The following is a 26,861-nucleotide window of genomic DNA, read 5'->3' as shown; positions in this document are numbered from 1 at the left end:
TATATAGCTAAGTTGTGGGGCCATCCTACTATAAATAGGGGGCTGTGGGGGAATCATACAGTACGTAGAGAGCTGAGGAGCCATTATACTTTATATTGGGAGCTCTGGAAGAATCATACTGTATATAGATGAGCTGTGGGGCCATCATATTGTATACAAGGGCTGTGGAGGTCATCATAATGTACATCGGGGAACTGTGGGGACATCATACTGTATACAAGGAGGTGTGGGGGCCATCATACTATATAGGGAACTGCGGGGGCCATTAAACTGTATATAGAGAGCTAGAGGGGCAATTAGATATAGGGAGATGTTGGGGAAATATAGTGTATATAGAGAGCTGTGGGGTCACAATACTGTATATAGGGAGCTGTGAGAGAATCATAATGTATGTAGGGAGCTGTGGCCAGGGGCCATTATACTGAACATATAGGGAGCTATAGGGGACGTCATACTGTATATCGGGGCTGTGGAGGACATAATGCTGTGTATGTATAGCGAGCTGTGGGGGACATAATGCTGTGTATGTATAGCGAGCTGTGGGGGACATAATGATGTGCATGTATAGCGAGCTGTGGGGGACATAATGATGTGTATAGGGGGCTGTGGGGGAATAATGCTGTGTATAGGGGGGCTGTGGGGGACATAATGCTGTGTATAGGGGGCTGTGGGGGAATAATGCTGTGTATAGCGAGCTGTGGGGGACATAATGATGTGTATAGGGGGCTGTGGGGGACATAATGCTGTGTATGTATAGGGAGCTGTGGGGGACATAATGCTGTGTATGTATAGGGAGCTGTGGGGGACATAATGCTGTGTATGTATAGCGAGCTGTGGGGGACATAATGCTGTGTATGTATAGCGAGCTGTGGGGGACATAATGATGTGTATGTATAGCGAGCTGTGGGGGAATAATGCTGTGTATAGGGGGCTGTGGGGGAATAATGCTGTGTATAGGGGGCTGTGGGGGACATAATGCTGTGTATAGGGGGCTGTGGGGGACATAATGCTGTGTATAGGGGGCTGTGGGGGACATAATGCTGTGTATGTATAGGGAGCTGTGGGGGACATAATGCTGTGTATGTACAGCGAGCTGTGGGGGACATAATGCTGTGTATGTATAGGGAGCTGTGGGGGACATAATGCTGTGTATGTACAGCGAGCTGTGGGGGACATAATGCTGTGTATGTATAGGGAGCTGTGGGGGACATAATGCTGTGTATGTACAGCGAGCTGTGGGGGACATAATGCTGTGTATAGGGGGCTGTGGGGGACATAATGCTGTGTATAGGGGGCTGTGGGGGACATAATGCTGTGTATGTATAGGGAGCTGTGGGGGACATAATGCTGTGTATGTACAGCGAGCTGTGGGGGACATAATGCTGTGTATGTATAGGGAGCTGTGGGGGACATAATGCTGTGTATGTATAGGGAGCTGTGGGGGACATAATACTGTGTATGTATAGCGAGCTGTGGGGGACATAATGCTGTGTATGTATAGGGAGCTGTGGGGGACATAATGATGTGTATGTATAGCGAGCTGTGGGGGAATAATGCTGTGTATAGGGGGCTGTGGGGGAATAATGCTGTGTATAGGGGGCTGTGGGGGACATAATGCTGTGTATAGGGGGCTGTGGGGGACATAATGCTGTGTATAGGGGGCTGTGGGGGACATAATGCTGTGTATGTATAGGGAGCTGTGGGGGACATAATGCTGTGTATGTACAGCGAGCTGTGGGGGACATAATGATGTGTATAGGGGGCTGTGGGGGAATGCTGTGTATTGGGACATTATTACTTTTTAGGGGCACTCGGGATAATGATAAATGTTAAGTGGGTACTTAAGAGGCATGGGGCACTGTGTATTATAATTGTCAGAGGCATATAGGAGGTATTATTATTTCCTACGGGCCGACACATGAACACTATTATTTTTTAGGGCACCCAATATTGTCTTGGGGGCAATGTTACTGTCCCTGGCAGTATCCTGCTGCCAGTGACTGACCAGCCTCTGTCTATACGCGCAGCAGACACCTGTTATTTCAGGGCAGCGAACGTGGCGAAGCCCCCGGGGCCCGCCTGGACGACTAGTGCACAAGTGCGCCTCAGTCCCAGGCGCTAGTACAGCATGTTTTTTCTCTGAAATGTCGCAGTTTCAGACCCACACATAACTAGCAATCAGAAAATAGACATAAATAAGAGCAAATAAAAGGAAGACAGGCGCAAATGCTAAGCAGGCAAAACACAGCAAAAACTGTAAAGGAAGCAATAAGGCTGAGTGCCCACAATGTCCGTCTCAGGGTGGAATTCACACTGAAACCCAAGTCACATGTGAACAGGCCTTACGTGACCAATATAGGGAGCACTGACTGACGGACAAAGCGACCGTCTGAGGCGGTGACCTGTGGGGTTATCGCGACTGAAATACAATGGTCGTCTGTAGTGTCCCCAATTGACGTCACTATTTTCTCAGTCAGGACACAATAAGCCACAGGCTCCTCCCCTAAAGGCACGTGACCACTGACAGGGCGGTAATCCGGGCGCTGTGCCTGATTGGCTGGATACAATACACGTGATTGACTGCAGCGACAGCATGCCCCGGAATTCCGGTGAAAGTGAAGGCGGAGTAACCGGGTCGACGTCGTCCGCTTCCTAAGCAAAACCGTCGGGCCTGAGAAGGAAAGTGTAGGTACCGAGCGGCAGGGCATGAGACGGGGAAGTAATACTCTGCAGCTGAGGGTTGGGTAAGGCGTGGAGAAGACAGGAAGCAATACTCTACATATGGGGAGTCGGTACAGCAGGTATAACAACCTGCAGGTGGAGGTTAGAGAGGGTGGAATGCTCTGCAGATCTAACAAGCCACAGGGTGTAATGCTCTGCATGTCTATGCCTCAGGATGTAGTGCTTTGTAAATCTGACGCGCCGCAGGACATTGGCGCTGCGGATCTGAGGCGCCGCAGGGCGTTGGCGTTCCGCATCTGAGGCATTGCAGGGCGTTGGCGTTCCGCATCTGAGGCGTTGCAGGGCGTTGGCGTTCCGCATCTGAGGCGTTGCAGGGCGTTGGCGTTCCGCATCTGAGGCGTTGCAGGGCGTTGGCGTTCCGCATCTGAGGCGTTGCAGGGCGTTGGCGTTCCGCATCTGAGGCGTTGCAGGGCGTTGGCGTTCCGCATCTGAGGCGTTGCAGGGCGTTGGCGTTCCGCATCTGAGGCGTTGCAGGGCGTTGGCACCCCGGATCTGAGGCGTTGCAGGGCGTTGGCGTTCCGCATCTGAGGCGTTGCAGGGCGTTGGCGCTCTGGATCTGAGGCGTTGCAGGGCGTTGGCGCTCCGGATCTGAGGCGTTGCAGGGCGTTGGCGTTCCACATCTGAGGCGTTACAGGGCGCTGGCGCTCCGGATCTGACTCGTTGCAGGGCGTTGGCGCTCTGCATCTGAGGCGTTAAAGGGCGCTGGCGCTCCGGATCTCACTCGTTGCAGGGCGTTGGCGCTCCGGATCTGACGCGCCGCAGGGCGCTGGCGCTCCACGGATCTGGCTCAGTGCACGGCTCTGGCGCAGTACAGGACGTTGGCGCTCCGCGGATCTGACGTGCCGCAGGGCGTTGGCGCTCTCAGCTCCTCCTCCACATATGGAGGTGTCCAGCTATCTCCCAGGTATTTGCTCCCTTAGAGGCTAAGTCCCCACAATCCATAAGTAGCAACACAGTGGAGGCAGTGTATGTTCGCTGGGTCCAAAGAGCTGCCTTTTACTGAACACAAGTAAATCCATATGTGTTCACTGCACCGTGTGGATTCACCGCATTCAATACATTCTATTGATTACATTTCTGTTGCGGACACTAGTGTCTCCGCAAGAGAAATTGACATGCTGCGGTCCTGAAAGAAACGCCGCATGTCAGTGTCCGTGGATGCACATAGTCACTTAGTAGACATGGTATTTCTAGAAATTTCATCAATTATGCTGTAACATCTGGGCGTTGCGGGTTTGGTGCTGCATAAATATGCAGTGTCAAACCCGCAGGAATTCCTGATCATAGAATCATAGAATCGTAGAGTTGGAAGGGACCTCCTGGGCCATCTGGTCCAACCCCCTGCTCAAAGCAGGATTCGCTAAATCATCCCAGTCAGATGTCTGTCCAGCCTCTGTTTGAAGACTTCCATTGAAGGAGAACTCACCGCTTCTCGTGGCAGCCTGTTCCACTCATTGATCACTCTAACTGTCAAAAAGTTTTTTCTAATATCTAATCTGTGTCTCCTCCCATTCAGTTTCATCCCATTGCTTCTAGTCTTTCCTTGTGCAAATGAGAATAAAGTTGATCCTTCTACAATGTGACAGCCCTTTAGATATTTGTAGACAGCTATTAAGTCTCCTCTCAGTCTTCTCTTTTGCAAACTAAACATTCCCAAATCCTGCAACCTTTCCTCATAAGACAGGGTTTGCAGACCGGTCACCATTCTGGTCGCTCTTTTCTGAACTTGCTCCAGTTTGTTGATGTCTTTTTTAAAATGTGGTGCCCAAAACTGGACACAATATTCCAGATGAGGTCTGACCAAAGAGGAGTAGAGGGAAATAATGACTTCACGTGATCGTGGGCACGCACCCAAGCCTTCCTTTATGTTCACCCGTATGTGCACTTCCTATCATGTGTGCGGCGTCCTCTCGGTGGAGGGGCCACCTTTACGCATCAGGGTCTTAGTTTCTATGGTTGGATGTTTCATCCTGATGTTCAGCTTCCACAGTGATCTGTTGTGCCTTTTCTCGGCAGATCCTCGTTGAGCTGCCCTCGCCCTTCTATTCAGAAACTGACAACCCTCAGCCTTCAAATCTTTGCCATCGCCAGATGAAGAAGTCTTCCACAGAGCTGGCAGTCAGAGGGTTAGTGGTGCTGCCGGCTGGTCACCCTCATCCTCTTGTTCCTTCCGTAATATTGTGCTACCCTCTCCCTGCAGGAGTAAAATGCCACGATGCTTCATCCAGCGATGCTCATCATCCGGCAGGAAGAAGTTGTCGCCCAACGTCATTTTCCACGTATTTCCGAATCGCCTGGATAAGATCAGAGCGTGGCTTCATTGCATTCAGCAGAGTGGGCAGGAGATTGGGGACATTGACAGCACTGCTGAAAGCATCCTGGAGGCCAAAAGAGGAGACCGCTACAGAATCTGCTCCAAACATTTTACAGAGGATTGTTACGTGCCCGGAGGCCTCCGCAAGACTCTGAAAAGAGATGCCATTCCTTCCGTATTCCAAGGTATATCTCCATCAGGGGACTGCGAGCAGTGGGTGAAGCCACCATGTAAGAGAGTTCATGTGGATCCCTTTATACGACGTCAGCGCAACCGCCCATATGTTGTAGACCTCAGCCCTCTGCTCCGTTGTCATGGTGACTCGGTGAGTGCCCTAAGTGAGAGTGGAGTTTGTTTCTGAATGGCCAGCACCCGAAAATGAAAGAATTTCCCATAGATATTATATATCTGACTGCTGTCCATCCTACTGTATACAGATGCCTGGCTGTGTAACCATTTTGCTCAGTCATCACCTTACTGGGTGTAGTATGGAGTAGAGGCACTCCCGCACCCAGGTCTGACTCGTCTGCACCCAGTGACGTTATGAACAAGACAAAGGGGTAGAAACGTATTCTCATTGTCGCACCTCAATGTCCGTTTCTTATCTACTACACATCTGCATAAATAAGTGTTTGCATTCTTGAAACAAAGAGTGTGCAGTGAATTACTCCATACATGCTTCTGGGATTCCACATCCCATCCAACAGCATCTCCTATCACAGACTAACCTACTCTTTTTACTATCTATAGACACAGTGGTGTGAAACCTTCCTGATTTCCTATTCTTTTGCATGTTTGTCACACTTAAATGTTTCAGATCACCAAACAAATTTATTGTTCAATATATTTTTATTAAACAGGTAGAGTAATGTTAACAAACATTGCAATTTTGAATGCTCATTAGTAGAGTAAGGATATTCAACCCTCCTACCCTCTATCAGTAGTATCACCCCTGCTAAGATTAACCCATTCCATTTACATCATTATACATTCTCAAATGGCTAAATCAAGGGAAGAGGGAGACAGTCTAAAGGGCCTGTCACACTAAGCGATATCACTAGCAATATCACTATAACTTGTGACGTTATAGCGATATTGCTAGCGATTGTCAGCTTCCTGCGGCGCTTCCTGTGGAGAGACGAGTGACGCGTGGAGCCGGGCGGGGGGACATCAGGATCGCCTAGTGTGACAGGTAAGTAGCGACCCCCAACCCCTGCGATGTCGCTGGTGAGATCTGCCTGTGTGGCAGCTCACTAGCGACCACTTAGCGATGCACCAGCGATCCTGACCGCGTCATATCGCTGATCGGGATCGCTGGTGCATCGCGAAGTGTGACAGTACCTTAAGTTAGATAGAAGAAAGGAGAGAGAAAAAGTATAGAGAAGGAAAAAAAAAAAAAAGGATGGGAAAACGAGACAAAACACAGATATTGATAAGATGTCCGAGGTCTGACACCCCAGTATTGCTTATTTGCTATGGGGGACGAGGCAGGGTCCCTTTTGTTAACAAAGACTGAAAATGTTGTGACTCTTTAAATTGAATCCAAGGATGCCACACCGCAAACCATCTGGTACCCGACCTGTCATCAAAAGCCCTCATCTCCTCCATCCGACACAGAACATCCACCGCCTCCACCCAATCAATCCGCCCCGGCACAAACTAAGACCTCCAGAGCCTGGGTATAATTTGACACATTGCAATCATGAAATATGGCAACATACTCCTCTTAATGCTGGATAGTGAGTCTGGGAAAATGGATAGCAATGCCACCTCTGGAGTCACCTCCACTTGTTAGCAATATAATTATAGAGTGCGAATATTTCATTCCATAGAGGTCCTTGACACCTTGACAACTCCACCATATATGTAACATGGATCCCACTTCCCCATTACACCTCCAACATAAGTCCGGGACTGTCGGACACATCCTGTGCAATTTAACGGGTGTTCTGTACCATTTTGTCAATATCTTATAGTTTAGCTCCTGAATCCTGCAGGACACCGCCAGCCTATGCGCAGAGGTGAACGCCTTGGCCCACATTTGGGATGTAATTTCTCTGTTTAATTCCTTTTGCCAGTGGATCGTACATCTGAAAGGCCCAACCCCCATCCCCCCAGACATGATCATACCGTATATCAAAGAAACAGCATGCACCGGCCCCTATGGTAGAGAACATAGTCGCTCAAAAGAAGTGGACATGTGGTATGAGCCCCCCCCCCCCCCCCCAAATCTAAAGACCTAATGTAACTGAAGCTGTAAAAATTGTAACCAATGCCCCGGTGCCCGCCTCCTATCTCCTAAAATGTCTTCCAAAGACAAGATGCCCGTTTGGCTAGTCACATCTTTAATACATGGAACAGGCCCCTGTGTAGCCGAGGGAATTATAGAGGTAGGATGTTGCAATTCAGTGGGGAGCCCAGGGTTCCCAACCAGGGGGGTTAGTGGTCCCGGTATATTTGCCAATGAGAAACATTTCGCGAATCGCCTCAAGGCCCGCGCAATAGTATATAGTGTATAGGCAATGGACATCTTCCCCAAGTTAATATTGTATGGAAGCCAGAATACTCCCCGAGAGAGGTTCGGGGACAGCTCATGTTGAATGTTCACCCACAGTTCCCAATAGTTGATGCATGATATGCACGTAAATCCGGTAGGCCTGTTCCTCCATCTTCTTTACGCCTAACCAATTGGGCGTAACGTATACGTGGGCTACCATTATGCCAAACAAATTTTCTCATCATTTTACGTAACCCCTCAAAAAAGGATCGTTCTGTGTCCCATGGAATGGTCTGAAAAAAGTATAATATTTTAAGCAAAATATCCATGTTAAGGGCATTAATTCTCCCAAACCACGACAACGGTAGACGCTGCCAAGCCCCCATCTCCCTCTCCACTGAACTCCTAAGCGGGAGAAAATTGAGTTCGAATAATTTCTGGGGGTCTGCCGGGATGCGGATACCCAAATATTTAATGGAATGTTTACTCCAGCGAAAAGAGAAACTGGACCTAAGTTGCTCCACCTCTCGATCCGGTAAAGTTATATTAAGTAGCTCTGATTTCTGTAGATTAACCTTGAAGTTACTCAACCTACTAGATAGGGAGATAACGGGCAGCCTTGTCGCATTCCATTTTTTATTGCGAACGGCGCCAACAGCTGTCCATTTATTCGTACTCTAGTGGACGGGTCATGGTATAAGGCCATAATCCAGTTCCTCATCCTCTGCCGCATGCCTATCATCTCCAATGTAGCTTCCAGAATACCCCAATGTAAACCAAACAAATTTAAATATTAAACAAAGATAACAGAAGTAAACACAAAATGCAGTTTTGAAATGAAGGTCTCGATTATTAAGGGAGAAAAATTCAAACCTACAGGACCCTGTGTGAAAAAGTGATTGCCCCCTACACCTAATAACTGGTTGCGCCACCTTTAGCAGCAACAACTGCAATCAAGCATTTGCTACTGGTATCTGGCAATGAGGTTTTTACAACGTTCTAGAGGAATTGTGTCCCACTCATCTTTGCAGAATTGTTGTAATTCAGCCACATTGGAGGGTTTCTGAGCATGAACTGACTTTTTAAGATCATGCCAGAGCATCTAAATCTTATTAAGGTTAGGACTTTGACTAGGCCACTTCAAAGTATTAATTTTGTTTTTTTTAAGCCGTTTAGAGGTGGATTTGCAGGAGTGCTTTGGATCATTGTTTTACTGCATAACCCAAGTGCCTTTCAGCTTGAGGTCACGAACAGATGGCCGGACAATCTCCTTCATGATTTTTTGATAGACAGCATAATTCATGGTTCCATTTACCATAACAAGGCTTCCAGGTCTTGAAGCAGCAAAACAGCCCCAGACCATCACACTACCACCACCATATTTTGTTGTTGGTATGATGTTCCTTTTCTGAAATGTTGTTACTTCTATGCCAGATGTAATGGGACATACACCTCCCAAAAACTTTTTCAACTTTTGTCTTGTCAGTCCACAGAGTAGTCTACCAAAAGTCTTGTGGATCATCAAGATGTTTTCTGGCAAAACTGAGACGAGCCTTTTTGTTATTGCTTAGCAGTGGTTTTCATCTTGGACCTCTGCCATGTAGGCCATTTTTGCCCCATCTCTTTCTTATGGTGGAGTCTTGAGCACTAACTGAGGCAAGTGAGGCTTGCAGTTCTTTGGATGTTGTTGTGGGGTCTTTTGTGAACTCTTGGATGAGTCGTCGCTGCCCTCTTAGGGTAATTTTGGTTGGTCAGCCACTTCTGAAAAGGTCCATCACTGTTCCATGTTTTTGCTATTTGTGGATAATGGCTCTCACTGTGGTGTGCTGGAGTCCCAAACCTTTAGAAATGGCTTTATAGCCTTTTCCCGACTGATGGATCTCAATTACTTTTGTTTCTCATTTATTCCAGAATTTCTTAGTATTGTGACATGATGTCTAGCTTTTGAGGATCTTTTGATCTACTTCACTTTGACAGACAAGTCATATTTAAAGGGAATCTGTCACCCTTTTTTTCGGCTTGCAGCTGCCGGCATAGACATCGGGGGCTTATCTACAGCATTCTGTAATACTGTAGAAAAGCCTCCGATGTAACCTGAAAGATAAGAAAAACACGTTATATTATACTCACCGGGGTGGGTGGTCTGGTCCGACGCCTCCCTTCTTCATGCGATGACATCTTCTTCTCCCGTCCTGTAATGGCTGCGGCGCAGGCGCATTGCTCTGCCCTGTTGAGGGCAGAGCAGAGTCTTGCAGTGCGCAGGCGTCGGGAGAGGTCCGGCGCCTGCGCACTGCAGAATTCTGCTCTGCCCTCGAGGGCAGAGCAGTGCGCCTGCGCCGCAGCCATTACAGGACGGGAGAAGAGGATGTCATAGCATGAAGAAGGGAGGCGTCGGATCGGACCGCAACGCCCACCGGAACGGACCGCCCACCCCGGTGAGTATATAACGTGTTTTTCTTATCTTTCAGGTTACATCGGAGGCTTATCTACAGCATTACAGAATGCTGTAGATAAGCCCCCGATGCCTATGCCGGCAGCTGCAAGCCGAATAAAAGGGTGACAGATTCCCTTTAAGTGATTTCTTGATTGAGAACAGGTGTGGCAATAATCAGGCCTGGCTGTGGCTAGGGAATTTGAACTCCGCTTCTCAAAGATGTGAGAAACCACAGTTAATTTGTTTTATAGGGGCCGGGGGAACACTTTTTTTTCACACAGGGTCCTGTAGGTTTGGATTTCCTTTTGCCCTAATAATGAAGAACTTCACTTAAAAACTGCATTTTGTGTTTACTTGTGTTATCTTTGCCTACTATTTCAATTTGTTTGGTGATCTGAAAATGTTTAAGTTTGACAAACATGCAAAAAACTGAGAAATCAGTAAGGGGCAAACACTTTTTCACATCACTGTGTGTACATGGGTCTGCCCCATGCATTAAATGGTATGTAATACCATGATATATGGTCACCTCTAGGCAAAACGAGATTCCGAAGAGCGACCACCAGCGCGAGAAAACATGGAAGACAGGAGCCAGATTTCCGAAAATATATTCAATCTCACCCTGGAGATTATGTGCCTGTTGACTGGAGAGGTGAGACTTCTCAAGGTGATCTTCCATAGGTGGAGGAGTAACATGAACACATCTATATATTTGAGGGTTGGGAGGTCTGGCTTCCTTCAGTGAGTTATGATAATTTTCTCATTTTGTAGGACTGTGTTGTTGTGAAGAAAACATCAGGTGAGAGAGTTGCTCCCCTCAGCAGTCCACACGTCTCAGAAGGCTGGAGCAGGACCCAGAGCCCTGTCACAGGGTCTTCACCCTATAATGAGCAGAAGATACTGGCAATAACTTTCCGGATCATTCAGCAGCTCACTGGAGAGGTGAGCACCACTAGGATTTGTGGGATGTGCAGGAACATTAACCCCTTCAAGACCTTTGACGTATATTTACGTCAAAGTTTGTGTCCCTGCCTTTGATAAAATTTCAGCATTTTTTTTTTTACCACTTAATTAAAAAAAAATTAAAGTGTAGTGTATCAGAATATTGATGAACTGACCATAACTTTTTGTGTTAGGAGCCAAAAAAACATAAGACTTCTAATTCTTTCGGTGTGGAAATTGTTGGAAGATGCAAGGAAGACATGGTGGCAAGTAACCACAGGGTTCCACCTCCAGGTAAGGAATTCACCATGTTGGACTTTATAAATGCAAAACAACATGCAATTAGAGAGGTTGTGCAGTGAAAACAAATTATGCCCTATCTGAAGCATAGATGATAACTTTTATTGATTTGTGGGGGTCCATGCACTGGGACCCTCACCAATCGGCACATCGGGGTATTTTTTTACTTGATAAGAACGGCATCACACATACCCAAGAATCACAAGGCTCCTGCCTGGGTGCAACCCTTGACCCTGCTCTTTCCTTCAAATCATATATGCAAGGCCTCACCACCTCTATGGCAAAAAGATATTTACAGTATTTGTCCTTTTCTCAACCACCAAACCTACTAAAATGTTAGTGCATGCCCTCATTATCTCCATCTCAACTAATCTATGGACACCTTCCCAAATGTTATCTGCAGCCCTCACAAGACCTCATTTTCTCCTCTGTGCTCATATGTTACTCATCCAATCACCTCCAAGACTTTTCCCAAGCATACCCCATCCTTTGTAATTCAGTGTCCCAACGTATCCGATTGTGTCCCACATTTGGAATCTTCAGATGTACTTACTGAAGAGATGAGTTTTCAAATTACAGCACCTGACAATGTTCCTGCTGTCACCTCCCTACATGTTGTATGGCGTTGCCGGAAAAAGCCAAATACATCTTTCATCAGTCTCATAGTGAGTGTACCAAGCATTCTCACTGCAACTCCATTGCAACAGGGTTAAAAGTGCTCTGTTCTGCTGATCTGCGCAGGTCACAGCAGTTGGACCCCCACTACCACACTGATCAATACGTTTTCACCTACTGTATTATGTGGATAGGTGATTACTTTTTATAACAGGACAACCCTTTTCTTCCTAATGTTACTGATTTTAATTCTTTCCAGGTCCAGTTGTAAAAAAACTGCCACACTATAAAACAACTATTGTTAAAGAGGAATCTTCACAAGAAGAAAGTGGAGCTTCTTCTGTCCTTTTAGAAGATACAGTGGGTTTATCTAAATGTATTAAAGAAGAACCAGATTCAAGTGAAGATGGAAACATCACAGATTCTGAATTTTGTACCTCTGGCACTCCCACAGAGCAACATCCACCTGTTCATTTTAAACACGAGTCAAGTCCAAGTGATGAAGGTCTTGACCATAATGAACCCTCAAGCACAGGTCATATACAGTATACGTCCGTCCGGATTAAGGAGGAGCCTGTCCCGTATGAAGGTGGGAACATCACAGATACTGATTACACATCCACTCATGATATCCAGTATACATGTTTTCAGATCAAAAAGGAGACTGTGTCAGATGAAGAAGGGAGCTTTGCAGACACAGATGAATACGGGCCCACTGCCTGTAGGCGGTATACAGCCTATGGTTCTGATGAGGAAACTGATTCATGTGAGGAAGCAAATGCATCTGAGACTGATGGTTTTACACCTGCAGATCATGCAAAGCAGTATCCATCTACTCATTCAGAACCCGCTTCCACGATGTATGGGGGTAACCAACTGCAGAACGACTTTCTAATTTTTGGTGAAGGAAGTAGTTTTGACACCGACGTCTCTGCTCTCATTAAACATGCACAGACCAAATACAGTTTTGCCCCGATTGAGGAGGGTTCAGGTTCAGATGAAGGGGAGGTTACAACAAGCACTGAGACGCACATCTCCAAAGATCGTCCACAAGCTAAGACGTCTTCCGGGACAGATGAAGCAGTGGCTGGTGAGGAAGGTTCTGCCTCACAGGTGAAGAAGGATTACAAGTGCTCGGAGTGTTCGGAAGTTTTTGTCCGCAGGTCCGATTTTGCCAATCATCGGAGGAATCACCGAAGAGAGAGGTTGACTTGTTCAGAGTGTGGGAAGCTCTTTTCTAACAAACCTAGCCTTTTAAATCATCTGACAGGGCATACAGGAGAGAAACCATACTCTTGCCCTGTCTGTGGTAAATGTTTTACTCGAAATAGTAATCTGATTGTCCATCAGGCCATACACATGGAGAGAAGTCCCTTAGGTGCCCGAAATGTGGGTGATTTTATATATCTAAAGCCAGTCTTGTGAGAGGTTCAAAGATGATCACTTACATCAGATGATGACACTTGATGATTCTTCCATGGAGGAAGCCATTTTTCTTAAAATGTGCACAAGAGGCAGGATCTTGTTTTTTCTGGTCTTTCAGTTGTTTGTGGAATTTTTTTCTTTTTTTTTTTTCTTTGTAACTTTATGACCAGTAGCATGTGTGTATTACCTGTGAGACAATGCCCTCGCTTGACCAGTGATGGTCTTGACCAAACCCTCCTTTTGTGTTGGTCTTTCTTGGTAACTTAGTTGTTCCTGCGCCAAAGTCTTGAGTATTATCGTTGGTCCTTCCAACCAAGATGTATTTTGCCAATATTTTATTTGTTTGAAATTTGCCGAAAAACAGGCTCATTTCCTTGCAAAAATGGTGGGATTTTTTTCTCTACATATAAGCTTGAATGATTACATATAATGAATGCAAATAATAGATTTGTTTTTTTATTTGCGCGGACTACAATTTATGATCACAGTTTCACATTTCAGGTTTTTGCTTTTCTTTTTGCACGACTTCAGGTTATTTTTTTCATATTGAAAATAACAATGTCTTTATTAAAAGACTGTTTTATAACGATCTTTTATTTTTTGTTGTGTGCTGGTGCTTGTTCTGTCATTAATAACCCCTTGTAATTAAACATGAACATATCCTCAGTACCCGCTGAGAAAATAAGTGTGTCTTAATTTAAAGATAAAAGACCTGAAAATGTTGTCATGTCTTAGGGCCCCGTCACACATAGCGACTCACCAGCGATCCCGACAACGATATGAACTTGTCAGGATCGCTGGTGTGTCGCTACATGATCGCTGGTGAGCTGCCAAACAGGCAGCTTCACCAGCGATCAGGACAGTGTACGTTAGATACCAGCGCGCTGGTGCAGGGAGCTGGTAACCAAGGTACACATCGGGTTTCTAAGTGGCGCTTAGAAACCCGATGTGTACCTTGGTTACCAGCGCACTGGTATCTATCGTACACATCGGGTTTCTAAGCGCCGCGCGGCGCTTAGAAACCCTTACCTTGGTTACCAGCGCCAGCTCGCTGATCGCTGGTCTCCCGCCTGCCACACGCAGCGATGTGTGCTGGCCAGCGGGAGACCAGCGATCAAAAAAATGTCCTGGCCATTTGAGGACGATCAGCGATATCTGGCAGGGGAGCCGGTTGCTGATAAGTGTCACACACAGCGATCTTGCTGGTGAGATCGCTGTTGCGTCACAAAACTTGTGACTCAGCAGCGATCTTGCTAGCGAGATGGCTGTGTGTGACAGGGGCTTTACTTTATTTTTTTGGGATGGAAGGTGGTCAGTGGGTGGGATGCAAAGGAGTAGTATTAGGCCGGGGTCACACTTGCGAGAAACTCGCATGAGTCTCATGTCTCAATACCCGGAACGCACGCTCCGCTCCCGAGTGCCGGCGGCAGCGCCGGGTATTGGGATGCGAGGCTCGTGCGAGTTTCTCGCAAGTGTGACCCCCGGCCTTTTAAAGAATGATGTGACCCTAATAGTGAATTTCATACCTATTTTCATTGTTAGTCCAACCACTTTTACAAATTCCTTACCCTTCCCTCTCTGCGTTTGTTTTTTACTTTGTTCGGATGATTCTTTTGAGTCTCCAAGCATGCATTTAGGATTTTTAAACGGATGGTCATCGGCGGACTGGGGGGGGTACTGTCACTTACATGGCATTTTTTTCTTCCCTGAAATAGTGAGTGGCGCTGTGGTCACTGCCCGCAGTTGCTTTACCTGCCTTTAAAACGGGATGTCATCAGACACAGCCTTTGCAGAGGTTTGGCTGTGCCTTTTCTACTGCATGTGCGCCAGTTGTTAATTTTGATGCATGATCAGTAGTATGGTCTCTCTGCTCGCAGCGCGCCTTCGCTGGCTTGCTGTCCTGTTTCAGGGCTAGGAAACAACAGTGGGGAGTAACCACAGCAATAGTGTTGTTCAGATGATTTTGTTTTTTTCTTGGTCCGACTCATGAGAAAAAACTCGCAGCATGCACTACTTTCATTCATGTCTCGAATGAGACTCACACATTTAAGACTACAGATGCAAGAACAGAAACATATTCTATCCGATTTTAACAGATTTGTATTATAAATCTAGGCAACTGTATCGAATAAAATTTTTATTTCTATAGTGGCAACATTTTCCACAGCACCTAGCATTTGTATAAGAACCCACCAAAATACAATGTGACCATGTAGTTGTATGAAAACAGATCGTATACGGACATAAAAGGACACACGGATGGCACATGAATGAAAATGTTTAAAAAAAATTGTCATTTTCATATGCTTGTTTACAGGCAACTTAAGTATTATGGTGGAAGGGGATGGTTGCATTGCTAGGTCCAGTTTTTTGGGGGGGTTTTTTTAAGACACCGTGACTTTTTATATTTTTGAGGCCTCCAAGAAAAAAAAAAGGACACTTGTTGAAAATTAAGCAAAGAATGAAAGCCGAAATATCTGCTCTTAGAAAAAAAAAGTGGGATAAGTTTGAAATCATGTTGCCAAAATGCCGCAGATTCCACCTCAGTTGCCGCAGTTGCTATAAGATCAGTGGTGACAATTTTTATCGTACAGACCCTTTCATTATAGTTTTCCTCTCTAGGTACAACGCCTGTTTTGTCAAACAAATGCTGATGCAAAATACAAACTAGAATACTGCCATGTGAATGAGCTCTACAAGAGACAGACTACGGCCCTCTCATCACAGTGATTGCCACACTTTTCTTCAGTTATACTAGCCATAATAGATCCCTGATAGACCAGTGATGCTCAGAGTTGACTCAGATGGATTTGATTGATAATTTTTCTAGATGATCGTAGCTGTATTGATATTTTTTGGGGGCATTATAATGCCTAGGCAGCTGGCTTCCCCATTACCCCTTGTAAATCCTTGTCCCGATCCTGACAGCTGGTGAGTTTCATTCTTTAATCTTCAAGACGGCAAATCTTGAACAATTCTATTCAAGTGGAGAGTGAAACCAATTCTCGGGGAGTATAAGATAATGGTGTGTAATTTCAACCAAGGAGGACAATTGGGATGAATGGAATATGACTTCTAGGTGTATCCTCAACACTTACCTCCATTCAGATGTCTGTGAATTATGTATGTGTTCTATCCCTGTTTTTCCATTTTAGTCTGGTCTGTGGCTATTCACATCTTGAGAATGGGGTCTCTTGTGTTACTAGATGGGTGGTAAGCATGGTCAACCACCACATTATTTACTTTCTTTCGGGCTGACATATTTGGTTGGACCTTAAGCCACCATTCATTTTAACACTTTGTGCATGAGTAAGGGTGTGGTTATGCTCTTAGACTGAGGGGATGTGTTTGAGCAGAACTCTTAACATACTGAATAGTATCCTGTAGTATCCATCCCCCAACCTCATCCCCTACCCTACCTCATATCGAAACCTTACTAATCTTATTAATATTACCTGCACTCCCTCATCTCCCTATTTTAATTGTGCCTTCTGGAATCCGTGGTCTGTATGTAACAAACTTCCTTTCCTGCACAATTACTTTCTGAACAACTCTCTGAATCTGTTGGCCCTCACTGAAACCTGGATTCAGGATTCTGACACCGTCTCCCCTGCTGCCATTTCACATGGTGGTTCACAATTCTCCCATTCCCCGAAACCCACAAACAGATTTGGTGATTGAGTCGGCATACTCCTGTCCCCACAATGCACTTTCCAGGTCCTCACCTCAGTTCCATCACTTTCATTCCCTTCTTTTAAGGTTCACACCATCAGGCTCCTCTGTCCCCTCTCCCTCAGAGTAGCAGTCATATATCGGCCCCCAAGCACACCAACCCAATTCTCAGCCTGGCTGCCGTACTTCATGTCCTCAGAACTACCAACCCTTATCTTGGGAGATTTCAACATCCCCCATTAACAGCCCCGCTCCACATCTGCTTCCCAGCTTCTATCACTAACCACCTCTCTAGGCCTCTCGCAGCTCTCAACCTCTGATACACACAAGGATGGTAACACCCTTGACCTGGTCTTTGTCCGGCTCTGTTCAATCTCCTACCTAAATAACTCACCGGTTCCCCTCTCTGACCACAACATTCTCTCCTTCATGCTCACAAATCCTCCCCCACCCCAGCACACCTACCAACCACAGTCAGAAATCTTCATGCCATTAACCCTCATATGCTTTCAGACTCCCTACACTCATTACTGTTCCCAATCTCTCTTTCCTGTCCTGATCTGGTTGTACACCACTACAATTACACTCTCAGAAGCATCCTGGACCAAGTAGCGCCCCTCACCCTCAGAACCTCCAAACGCAGAGCAAAACAGCCCTGGCTCACATCGCAAACTCGATTTCTCTAGCGATGCTCTAGGAGTGCTGAATGCTTATGGAGGAAAACTCGCAAACCAGAAGTCTTCATCCACTTCAAATTTATGTTAACCTATAACTGCCCTTCACCTCGCCAAATAGACATACTACAAAATCCTGATTTCCTCATTATCCAACAACCCCATGAAACTTTTTGACACCTTTCACTCCCTCCTCAGGCCGAAAGCACAAGCCCCTATCAGAGATATTTGTGCTGATGACCTGGCCTCCCACTTTATGGAGAAAATAGATAATATCTGTCAGGAAATCCGCTCCCAGCTACCAAGTGCTGTGACTCCCATCCCTCCCTGCATTTCCCCTGTCTCATTGTCCACATTTGGTCCCATCACAGAAGAAGTCCAGACTCCTCTCTTCTCGTCTGACTACATGCACTACCAACCCCATTCCCTCACATCTCCTCCAGTATCTTTCCAGTTGTCACAACTCTCCTAACCACAGTATTTAATCTCTCCCTCTCCTCTGGCATTTTCCCATCCTCCTTCAAACACTCTATTATTACTACATTATTAAAGAAACCTGCTCTCGACCCATCCTGCACAAATAACTACAGACCAGTCTCCATTCTCCCCTTCATCTCTAAATTCTGAGCGCCTGGTCTACTCCCCGCCTTACCCGTTACCTCTCCACTCATTCGCTCCTAGATCCTTCACAGTCCGATTTCCGCCCCTACACGCAACAGAAACTGCACTCATCAAAATTACCAATGACCGTCTGACAACAAAATGTAATGGTGACCACTCTGCTCATTCTTCTTGAATTTTTGGCAGCTTTCGACACTGTTGACCATCATCTCCTACTCTCTAGGCTCCAGTCACTAGGCATTAAGGACACTGCCTTCTCCTGATTCTCTTCCTATCTTTCTGACAGCTTCTTCAGTGTTTTGTGTGCTTGCTCCACTTCATCTGCTCTTCCTCTTACTGTTTGGGGTACCTCAGAGCTCAGTCCTTGGCCCCCCTTCTCTCTACACGGTCCCAATTGGACAGACCATCAGCAGATTTGGCTTTCAGTACAATCTTTATGCTGATAACACACTATACACATCATCCCCTGACCTTACTCCCGCTGTACTACAGAACGCCAGTGACGATCCGCGCTCTATCTGAAACTCAACCTCTCCAAAACTGAACTACTTCTGCTCCCACTGGCTACTAACCTCCCTAAATCTGACATTTCCCTCTCTGGGTGGCACCATAATTACAACCCGGCAGCAGGCGCTCTGTCTGGGTGTTATGTTTGACACCAATCTCCTTCACATCCCATATACTGTACAATCTCTTGCCGCTTAAACCTAAAGAAAATCTCTAGAATGCACCCTTTTCTCACCATTCGAAACAACAAAAACCATCCCTGTCGCCTTGCTCCACTCCCGCCTGGACTAGTCCAACGCTATATTAATTGGCCTCCCCGTTACTCGACTTTCCCCTCTACAGTCTATTCTTAATGCAGCAGCCAGGGTTGTCCATCTAGCTAATCGGTATTCAGACGTGTCTGCTCTTCGCCAGTCGTTACACTGGGTGCCCATTCATTACAAGATCCAAGTACTTGTTCTCATCCACAAAGCTCTCGACAGTGCGACACCCCCTTACATCTCCTCCCTCATTTCTATCGGCCTAACTGATCACTGTGCTCTACAAACGACTTCTGACTAACCTCTGCACTAATCCATACCTCACACTACAGACTACAAGACTTCTCCTGCACTGCGCCAATCCTCTGGAATGCTCTACCCCAAGAAACTTAGACCATTCACAACTTGCACAGGTTTAGGCGCTCCCTCAAAAAACATTTGTTCAGAGCGGCCTATCATGTTCCATAATCAGTCATTTTATGGTTAAGTGTGTGTGGCCCATTCACCATCTCTATCTATTCCCCACTCCCTCAAGGTGGCTGGACCATCATTGTAAATACACACCTGTACTTTGTATTTTCTCCACCTAATTGTAGATTGTAAGCTCTCACGAGCAAGGGTTGTCTTAGTTTGCTTTATTTATTGTATTGTTAACGTTACTTATGACTTGTGTTTGAAACTTAAACTGTAAGGTGCTACGGAATATGTTGGCTCTCTATAAATAAAATTATTATTATCCTGCTATGATTCCAGTATTTCAGGCCCAGATTTACCCTGAACGATCTTGGGGGTGAGAGATTGTGCTGGTGTGGTGGGTCAGTGTTACGGACACCTGAAATTTGCCCTGGTGAGGTTAAAAACTCCTGGCCTGCATAGCGTGGTGGTGGGGTCAGTGGTTATCTTGCTGCCCTGTCACAGTGCTAAGTGGCCAAGAAATGAAAACAGGAGAGCGTATGGCAGCAGCTATTCATACCTTCAGCGCCGGAGCACCGCATGACCTGATCGTTCCTCTGTCAGTTTTTCGGTAGCGTTAGGGAGTCTTATCTTCTTGGTGAAGAAAAGGAGGAGATTGTTATTTCTGGGTCCTACTGCTGTCAGGAGCTCATAGCGGTGGTCAGAAGCTGGGGATGGAAGCTGGTGAACAGCCGGAGAGCTCCCAAGATAACACCTGACCATCCTGTGGGAAGAGGCAGAGGGATGTTGGCAGGGATGTAGAAGCCATTCTTGAGCAGTATCCTCCACACACTACAAACCTCATGAGCCAGATACCGTAAATAAATCTACAAGGGCCTCAAATGAGGAAGCAGTTAACCAGGAGAATTTCACTGCAGTGAATTTGAACTGCGGTAAACTCGCCTCTGCACCGTAAAACTTTTTCTCACTGTGCTAGCAGTGGTAGAGTGGTCACCGCAGTTCATTGGTCCAGCTGGGAGAATGCAGCCTCAGTGATCCGCAGTAACTTCAATGGTGTCACTGCTGCTCACTAATGCTCCGCTCCCAGCAGCGCAATCATCAGTAGTTCTCAGCCTAGACAGTCGCATCTTGGCACCGTCCAGGTTGAAAACTATTAATCCCCAGACATGGATTACGGTGTGGGACAGAACGTCTGACAGGTGAGGGATACTGTTCTTTTTTTATTTTTGTTTTATTACAGGAGACAAGGGATTCAATGGAATGGGTGTTGGGTGAGTATAACTGGTTGTTATTTTTAAATAAAGGAAAAGTGTGGTTTGTTTTATTTCAAATAGAAGACTTTCTTCTTGCTGTCTTTATTTACAATGCAACTATAGGATCCTCTATTCTTGATAACGAGCCTTGCGAACGCTCACAGCTGAGGGCTGAATACTCCCATCAGCTGCCACCTGCTATTGCTGTTATTAGCGGCAGCAGTGACCAGAGGTAAACTTTATACCTCCGATCACCGCTGCGGACTCACACTGTCTTTTGACAGCATGGGAACCACAGCTGACGGGAGGAAATGATTTTACCGCAGATAAGAAGCAGTGTTTGCCACGCTGTCATGCATGTGACAGCGTAGTACACACTGGATATTCAGGCCCACATTCAAGTGAATTGAGTCTGTCCTGGTACACACACTTTTTTTTTTTTTTTTTAATGTTTGGCTGTACCAGCCGGACTCAAACTTCCTGGGGTCCGCCCATCTCTAGTCCTGGGTTCAAATCCCACCAAGGACAACATCTGTAAGATGTTTGTTCTCCAAATGTTTTTGTTCCTCTCCTCCAGGTTCTTTGGTTTTCTCCAGCAATCTAAAGACATACTGATAGGGAATTTAAATTGTGAGCCCCTATATGGACAATGATGATGATGTCTGTAATATAATGGTGCTATATAAGCAAGTAAAATAAATTCTAGATTTAGAAAGCTCCTGGTATTTCAGAGATTTGGTTGAACAGATCTTTAGGCTTGGACCTTGACCTTAGAGGGATCCATAGGGAAAAATTTGGCAGACAAAATATACCTCCAGTTTACTTCTTCAACCGTAAAACATATTTCAAGTTTAGCAAATAAAGAATTGTGTCTGAAGCACATTACATGTTGGATGTGTGACACGCCATACTGCTGTCCATTTTTTCTCGCAGAACAAATGAGCACCCTCAGTTTCATTGATCCATACACACAACAGTTTTAAAAATGGGTCCATGTGTCTGATACATGAGACTCGGAGCATGTCCTACTCTCATTAGCTTTATGTGTCAGACTCGGCCATTAAAGTCTTTGGGAATCCATTACACATCAATTAAACTTGGAAGATAGACTATGCACTTCAGAGTTTTATCTGAATTTCATCCAAATTTAAGTGATGTATTGTTGCGTCAACAGATAAAAAAAGTTCAGACAAGCTGCCTTCTTCAGTGAAAAACAAAGGGGTGAGAAAAACCACAGATGGAACTAGAATGACACCTGAGCAAAAAAGTCGGTCGGTTTCTCTCGGATGGTAATACTCCCATGCATCTGATTTATACAGCCTCTGGCTGCGCTCTTAGGGCTCATACCCATTTGCAAGAAAAAAAATGGTCCGATTTCCAGACCGAAAAAATGGACGCGTGTCATGTGAGTGTAATGCGATTTATCCAAGGAACATCTGTATGACATGCGTATGCATTCCGTATGCAATGCTATTTTAACATGAAGTTTTACATACAGCAGTTCTCTCTGTTAAATCTCATGTTAAAAAAGCATTTTAAAAAAACCCTACACAATGTTTTAAAATAAAATCATCTTCAAAATATATATATGTGTGTGTATATTGATAGATATATAGATATATTAAAAGCTGGCAGATGCCGTGTACAGTAAATAATAGAATAGGTTCGAATAGAATAGACAAGATACATACACATAGTATAGGTGCATATATATATATATATATGTCATACATACATATATATATTTGAGAGAGAGATAGCAGAATTACCGTTAATTCATTTGTCGGCTTCTGTAAAATCATTACAGAACCCAATAGGATATGAGACATGGTTTACATATAGTAAACCATTGCTGTTGTGAACACTTTTGACCTGGCTTCTGAGTTTCGGCTCCCTCTGGTGGTTGCTGCTGGTAATGGAGCTGGTCTGGCTGACAGAAGTCAATCACCTGAGGAGGAGATTGGAGGTCAGGTGTTACAGACTGGAGAGATTTAAGTGAGCAACCTTCCCTCAGTTAGTTGTTGCCGGTGATTTGGTTTTCTTCCTGAGCATTTTGGAAATCTGCTTGCCTCCTGCTTTGTCCTGCATCTTTCAGATAACTTATTTGTCTACTTGAATCTTTTTGCATTTGATCCATTTTTTGCTTTTCTCTGATTTTTGCTCTGCTGGTGTGAGTGCAGCCTTGTTCCCTGCTGGGACCTGTGCTGGACTCTGTTCCATATGCCACAGCTCATGTCAGTCTTTTCAGTACTTTTAATCTCCTGTTATATCAGTATCTTTTGTTTGGCGTCCAGAGTTCTGATTTAGTGGGGGAGAGGTCGTGTGGCCTCAGTATTTTTGCATATCAGACATGTTGGATTTTTTCTTAGGGTTTTTGCAGACAGTATCCTTTTCTGTCCTATCTAGACCAGGGGTCTCAAACTGGGCAGAGTAAATGGGCCGCACATAAAAAAAAAAAAATTTGAGCTGAGGGGCCACATTCCTTTCAAACTTAATACACCCCGTACACGCGTGGCTCCACTCCGTACACCTCGTACACAGGGCTCCGCTCCGTACACAGGGCTCCGCTCCGTACACAGGGCTCCGCTCTGTACACAGGGCTCCGCTCCGTACACCTCGTACACACACGGCTCCGCTCCGTAAACCTCGTACACACGGGGCTCCGCTCCGTACACCTCGAACACACGGGGCTCCGCTCCGTACACCTCGAACACACGGGGCTCCGCTCCGTACACCTCGAACACACGGGGCTCCGCTCCGTACACCTCGAACACACGGGGCTCAGCTCCGTACACCTCGTACACACGGGGCTCCGCTCCGTAAACCTCGTACACACGGGGCTCCGCTCCGTAAACCTCGTACACACGGGGCTCCGCTCCGTAAACCTCGAACACACGGGGCTCCGCTCCGTACACCTCGAACACACGGGGCTCCGCTCCGTACACCTCGTACACACGGGGCTCCGCTCCGTACACCTCGTACACACGGGGCTCCGCTCCGTACACCTCGCACACACGGGGCTCCGCTCCGTAAACCTCGTACACACGGGGCTCCGCTCCGTAAACCTCGTACACACGGGGCTCCGCTCCGTAAACCTCGTACACACGGGGCTCCGCTCCGTAAACCTCGTACACACGGGGCTCTGCTCCATCCACCCTGTAAACCCCTCCTGACCCCACGCATAAACTTACCTTCATCCAGTACCATGACAACCAGCACAGACAGCAGTGTCTGTCCAGCACACACTGAGGCCCCTGATCATGTGACCCCTGACTCCTACCCCTCCTGTGACCTCATCACAGGTCCTGTGCAGTGTGTGCACACAGAACAGCCAATGCCATCGCCGCTCCTGAATGCGTGCCTTCCCCCTGCCTCAGGGAGTGAGACATGTGGTGCACCGCGGGCCACAGATGCCTGCCTCAGGGGCCGCATGCGGCCCACGGGCCGAGTGTTTGAGACCCCTGATCTAGACAGTTTGGGCCCCATCATTTGCTTACTCTATTTACTGCCTGTGTTTTGTGCCTCATCTTGTCTGACCGGCAATATATGTTGGGGGCTTTTTCTTTGGGGTTCTACTCCGGGACAGTTTAGCTTTCTCCTTTCTCTCTTTAGGCTTAGATAATTCTTTGGCTGTGCAGAGGCGTCTAGGACATCGTAGGTACGTCCCATGGCTAATTCTAGTTGTGTTGTCAGTTTAGGGGTCTGCAATCCGCTAAGTTACCAACCTCTCTGGTTATCTAGCCTATTCCCCTGCTATTCTCCTCGGTTACCTAATCATAACACATTGCATATCAGGGAGATTTATATAAACTGCTCAAAAAAAATAAAGGGAACACTTAAATAACAGAATATAACTCCAAGTAAATCAAACTGTCCACTTTGGTACCAATTTTGGGCACAATATTTTTTGTTTGTTTTCTATTCTGATTTTTGGGAAGCAAAATTAACAAAAACCAGCAATTCAGGATTTTTTTTATGCCGTTCTGCATGTGGTAAAAGTGATGACAGCATTATTCTTCGGGTCAATATGATTACAGAAATACTACATTTAATTTTTTTTATATATTTTGTGGCTTCTACACAATAAAAACTTTTATAGAAAAAACAATTGTTTTTGTATCGCTTTACTCTGAGGAATTATTTTATTTCTCTGCTGATGGAGCTGTATGGCGGCTGTTTTTTGCGGAACAAGATGTCAGCGATACAATTTTAATTTACATTAGTCTTTTTTATCGCGTTTTATTCCACTTTTTGTTCGGTAGTATGATGAAAAAGCAGTTTTTTTTGCCTCATTTTTTATATGGTGTTCACTGAAGGGGTAACTAATCTGACAGTCTTATACATCAGGTTTTTCCAGATATGGTGATACCAAATGTGCATACTTTTTATTTTTACATAAAAATATGTATTTAGGATTTTTTTTTTTATGATTTAAAAAAAGAAAAATTGCATATATATTTACACACACTTTTACAATTTTTTTTTTTTTTACTATGGGATTCTAACCTTTATCACTCTGTTCGCTGCTATAATACAATGCTTTATACGTGTCATTGTAATGCCACGTTCACATGTTCAGTATTTGGTCAGTTTTTTTACCTCCGTATTTGTAAGCCAAAACCAGGAATGGGTGATGAATACAGAAGAGGCGACGTGTTTCTATTATACTTTTCTTCTGATTATCCCATTCCTGGTTTTGACTTACAGATACTGAGGTAAAAAAACTGACCAAATACTGAACATGTGAACGTATCCTTACACTTACAGAAACCTCTTAGACCATGGGGCATCGTCTAACAGGCTTGCCCTAGCTGGCAGATCCAGAGGTCATTGTGACGACAAGTTGGTCTTCCCAAGGACGCCGATCAGATGGGAGAGCCGCGCCTCCTTCGAGCCTTCTAGATGTTGTGATTCATATCTTTCACAGCATTTAGGGGTTGTAGATTTATTTACGGTATCTGGCTCATGAGGTTTGTAGTGTGTGCTCTATGAGCATACTGCTCAAGAATGGCTTCTACATCCCTGCCTCTTTTTTCTCCTGTAAACTCTATGTTGATGCCTTTGCCCAAAAAGCTCTACTTTTGCCTCACCTGACCAGAGAACATTCTTCCAAAACGTTTTAGGCTTTTTCAGGTAAGTTTTAGCAAACTCCAGCCTGGCTTTTTTATGTCTCGGGGTAAGAAGTGGGGTCTTCCTGGGTCTCCTACCATACAGTCCCTTTTCATTCAGATGCCGACGGTTAGTACGGGTTGACACTGTTGTAGCCTCGGACTGCAGGGCAGCTTGAACTTGTTTGGATGTTAGTCGAGGTTCTTTATCCAACATCCGCACAATCTTGCGTTGAAATCTCTTGTCAATTTTTCTTTTTCGTCCACATCTAGGGAGGTTAGCCACAGTGCCATGGGCTTTAAACTTCTTGATGACACGGCGCACGGTAGACACAGGAACATTCAGGTCTTTGGAGATGGACTTGTAGCCTTGAGATTGCTCATGCTTCCTCACAATTTGGTTTCTCAAGTTCTCAGACAGTTCTTTGGTCTTCTTTCTTTTCTCCATGCTCAATGTGGTACACACAAGGACACAGGACAGAGGGTGAGTCAACTTTAATCCATGTCAACTGGCTGCAAGTGTGATTTAGTTATTGCCAACACCTGTTAGGTGCCACAGGTAAGTTACAGGTGCTGTTAATTACACAAATTAGAGAAGCATCACATGATTTTTCGAACAGTGCCAATACTTTTGTCCACCCTCTTTTTTATGTTTGGTGTGGAATTATATCCAATTTGGCTTTAGGACAATTCTTTTTGTGTTTTTTCATTTAAGACAAATTAAATGAAGATAATACCACCAAAGAATTTGTGTTTGCAATAATTTTCAGGAAGAAACTGAGTATTATCTGACAGAATTGCATCAGTGTCAATACTTTTGGCCACAACTGTATGTCGCTGGTGAGATCTGCCTGTGTGGCAGCTCACTAACGACCACTTAGCCATGCACCAGCGATCCATATCGTTGTCGGGATCGCTGGTGCATCACTACGTGTAACGGTACCCTAAGTCTGGCAATATGGGTGTGTGTGTTGTTCAGCTCCCTGATTAAGCTAATTGGAAAGAACTAGTGATGAGCGAGTATACTCGTTGCATGCTCGGGTGTCCGCCGAATATTTTGGCATGCTCAGAGATTGTTTTTGT

The 26,861-nt window shown here is 45.6% G+C and overlaps 1 protein-coding gene across 5 annotated transcripts; it reads left to right on the top strand.

Moving 5' to 3' along the window:
• Window positions 1-2,526: 2,526 nt before the first annotated feature.
• Window positions 2,527-13,938, top strand: LOC141100104 (uncharacterized). 5 transcript variants are annotated; one of them, XM_073588335.1, is made up of 7 exons: window positions 2,527-2,685; window positions 4,759-4,868; window positions 4,943-5,381; window positions 10,523-10,639; window positions 10,759-10,929; window positions 11,124-11,223; window positions 12,104-13,938. In XM_073588335.1, exons 2-7 carry the CDS (start codon window positions 4,834-4,836, stop codon window positions 13,267-13,269), a joined length of 2,028 nt encoding a protein of 675 aa, XP_073444436.1. In that variant the 5' UTR covers window positions 2,527-2,685; window positions 4,759-4,833; the 3' UTR covers window positions 13,270-13,938. The 5 variants fall into 5 exon arrangements, with proteins under 5 accessions (XP_073444436.1, XP_073444433.1, XP_073444437.1 ...); XM_073588332.1 differs by having other exon boundaries at window positions 10,523-10,654; XM_073588333.1 differs by having other exon boundaries at window positions 2,534-2,744; window positions 10,523-10,654.
• Window positions 13,939-26,861: the final 12,923 nt, after the last annotated feature.

Source organism: Dendrobates tinctorius, unplaced genomic scaffold, assembly GCF_039654945.1.
Source record: "Dendrobates tinctorius isolate UK_male_01 unplaced genomic scaffold, ASM3965494v1 ptg000103l, whole genome shotgun sequence".
NCBI lineage: Eukaryota > Metazoa > Chordata > Amphibia > Anura > Dendrobatidae > Dendrobates > Dendrobates tinctorius.
Note: the sequence above shows the minus strand (reverse complement) of the source record. Positions and strands in the feature narration are given on the sequence as shown.

Coding starts and splice junctions, on each gene's coding strand:
- LOC141100104 (XM_073588332.1), top strand. CDS start 4,834: ATGAAGAAGTCTTCCACAGAGCTGGCAGTCAGAGG. Junction 4,869..4,942: donor ACAGAGCTGGCAGTCAGAGG/GTTAGTGGTGCT, acceptor CTCTCCCTGCAG/GAGTAAAATGCCACGATGCT. Junction 10,655..10,758: donor GAGAGGTGAGACTTCTCAAG/GTGATCTTCCAT, acceptor CTCATTTTGTAG/GACTGTGTTGTTGTGAAGAA.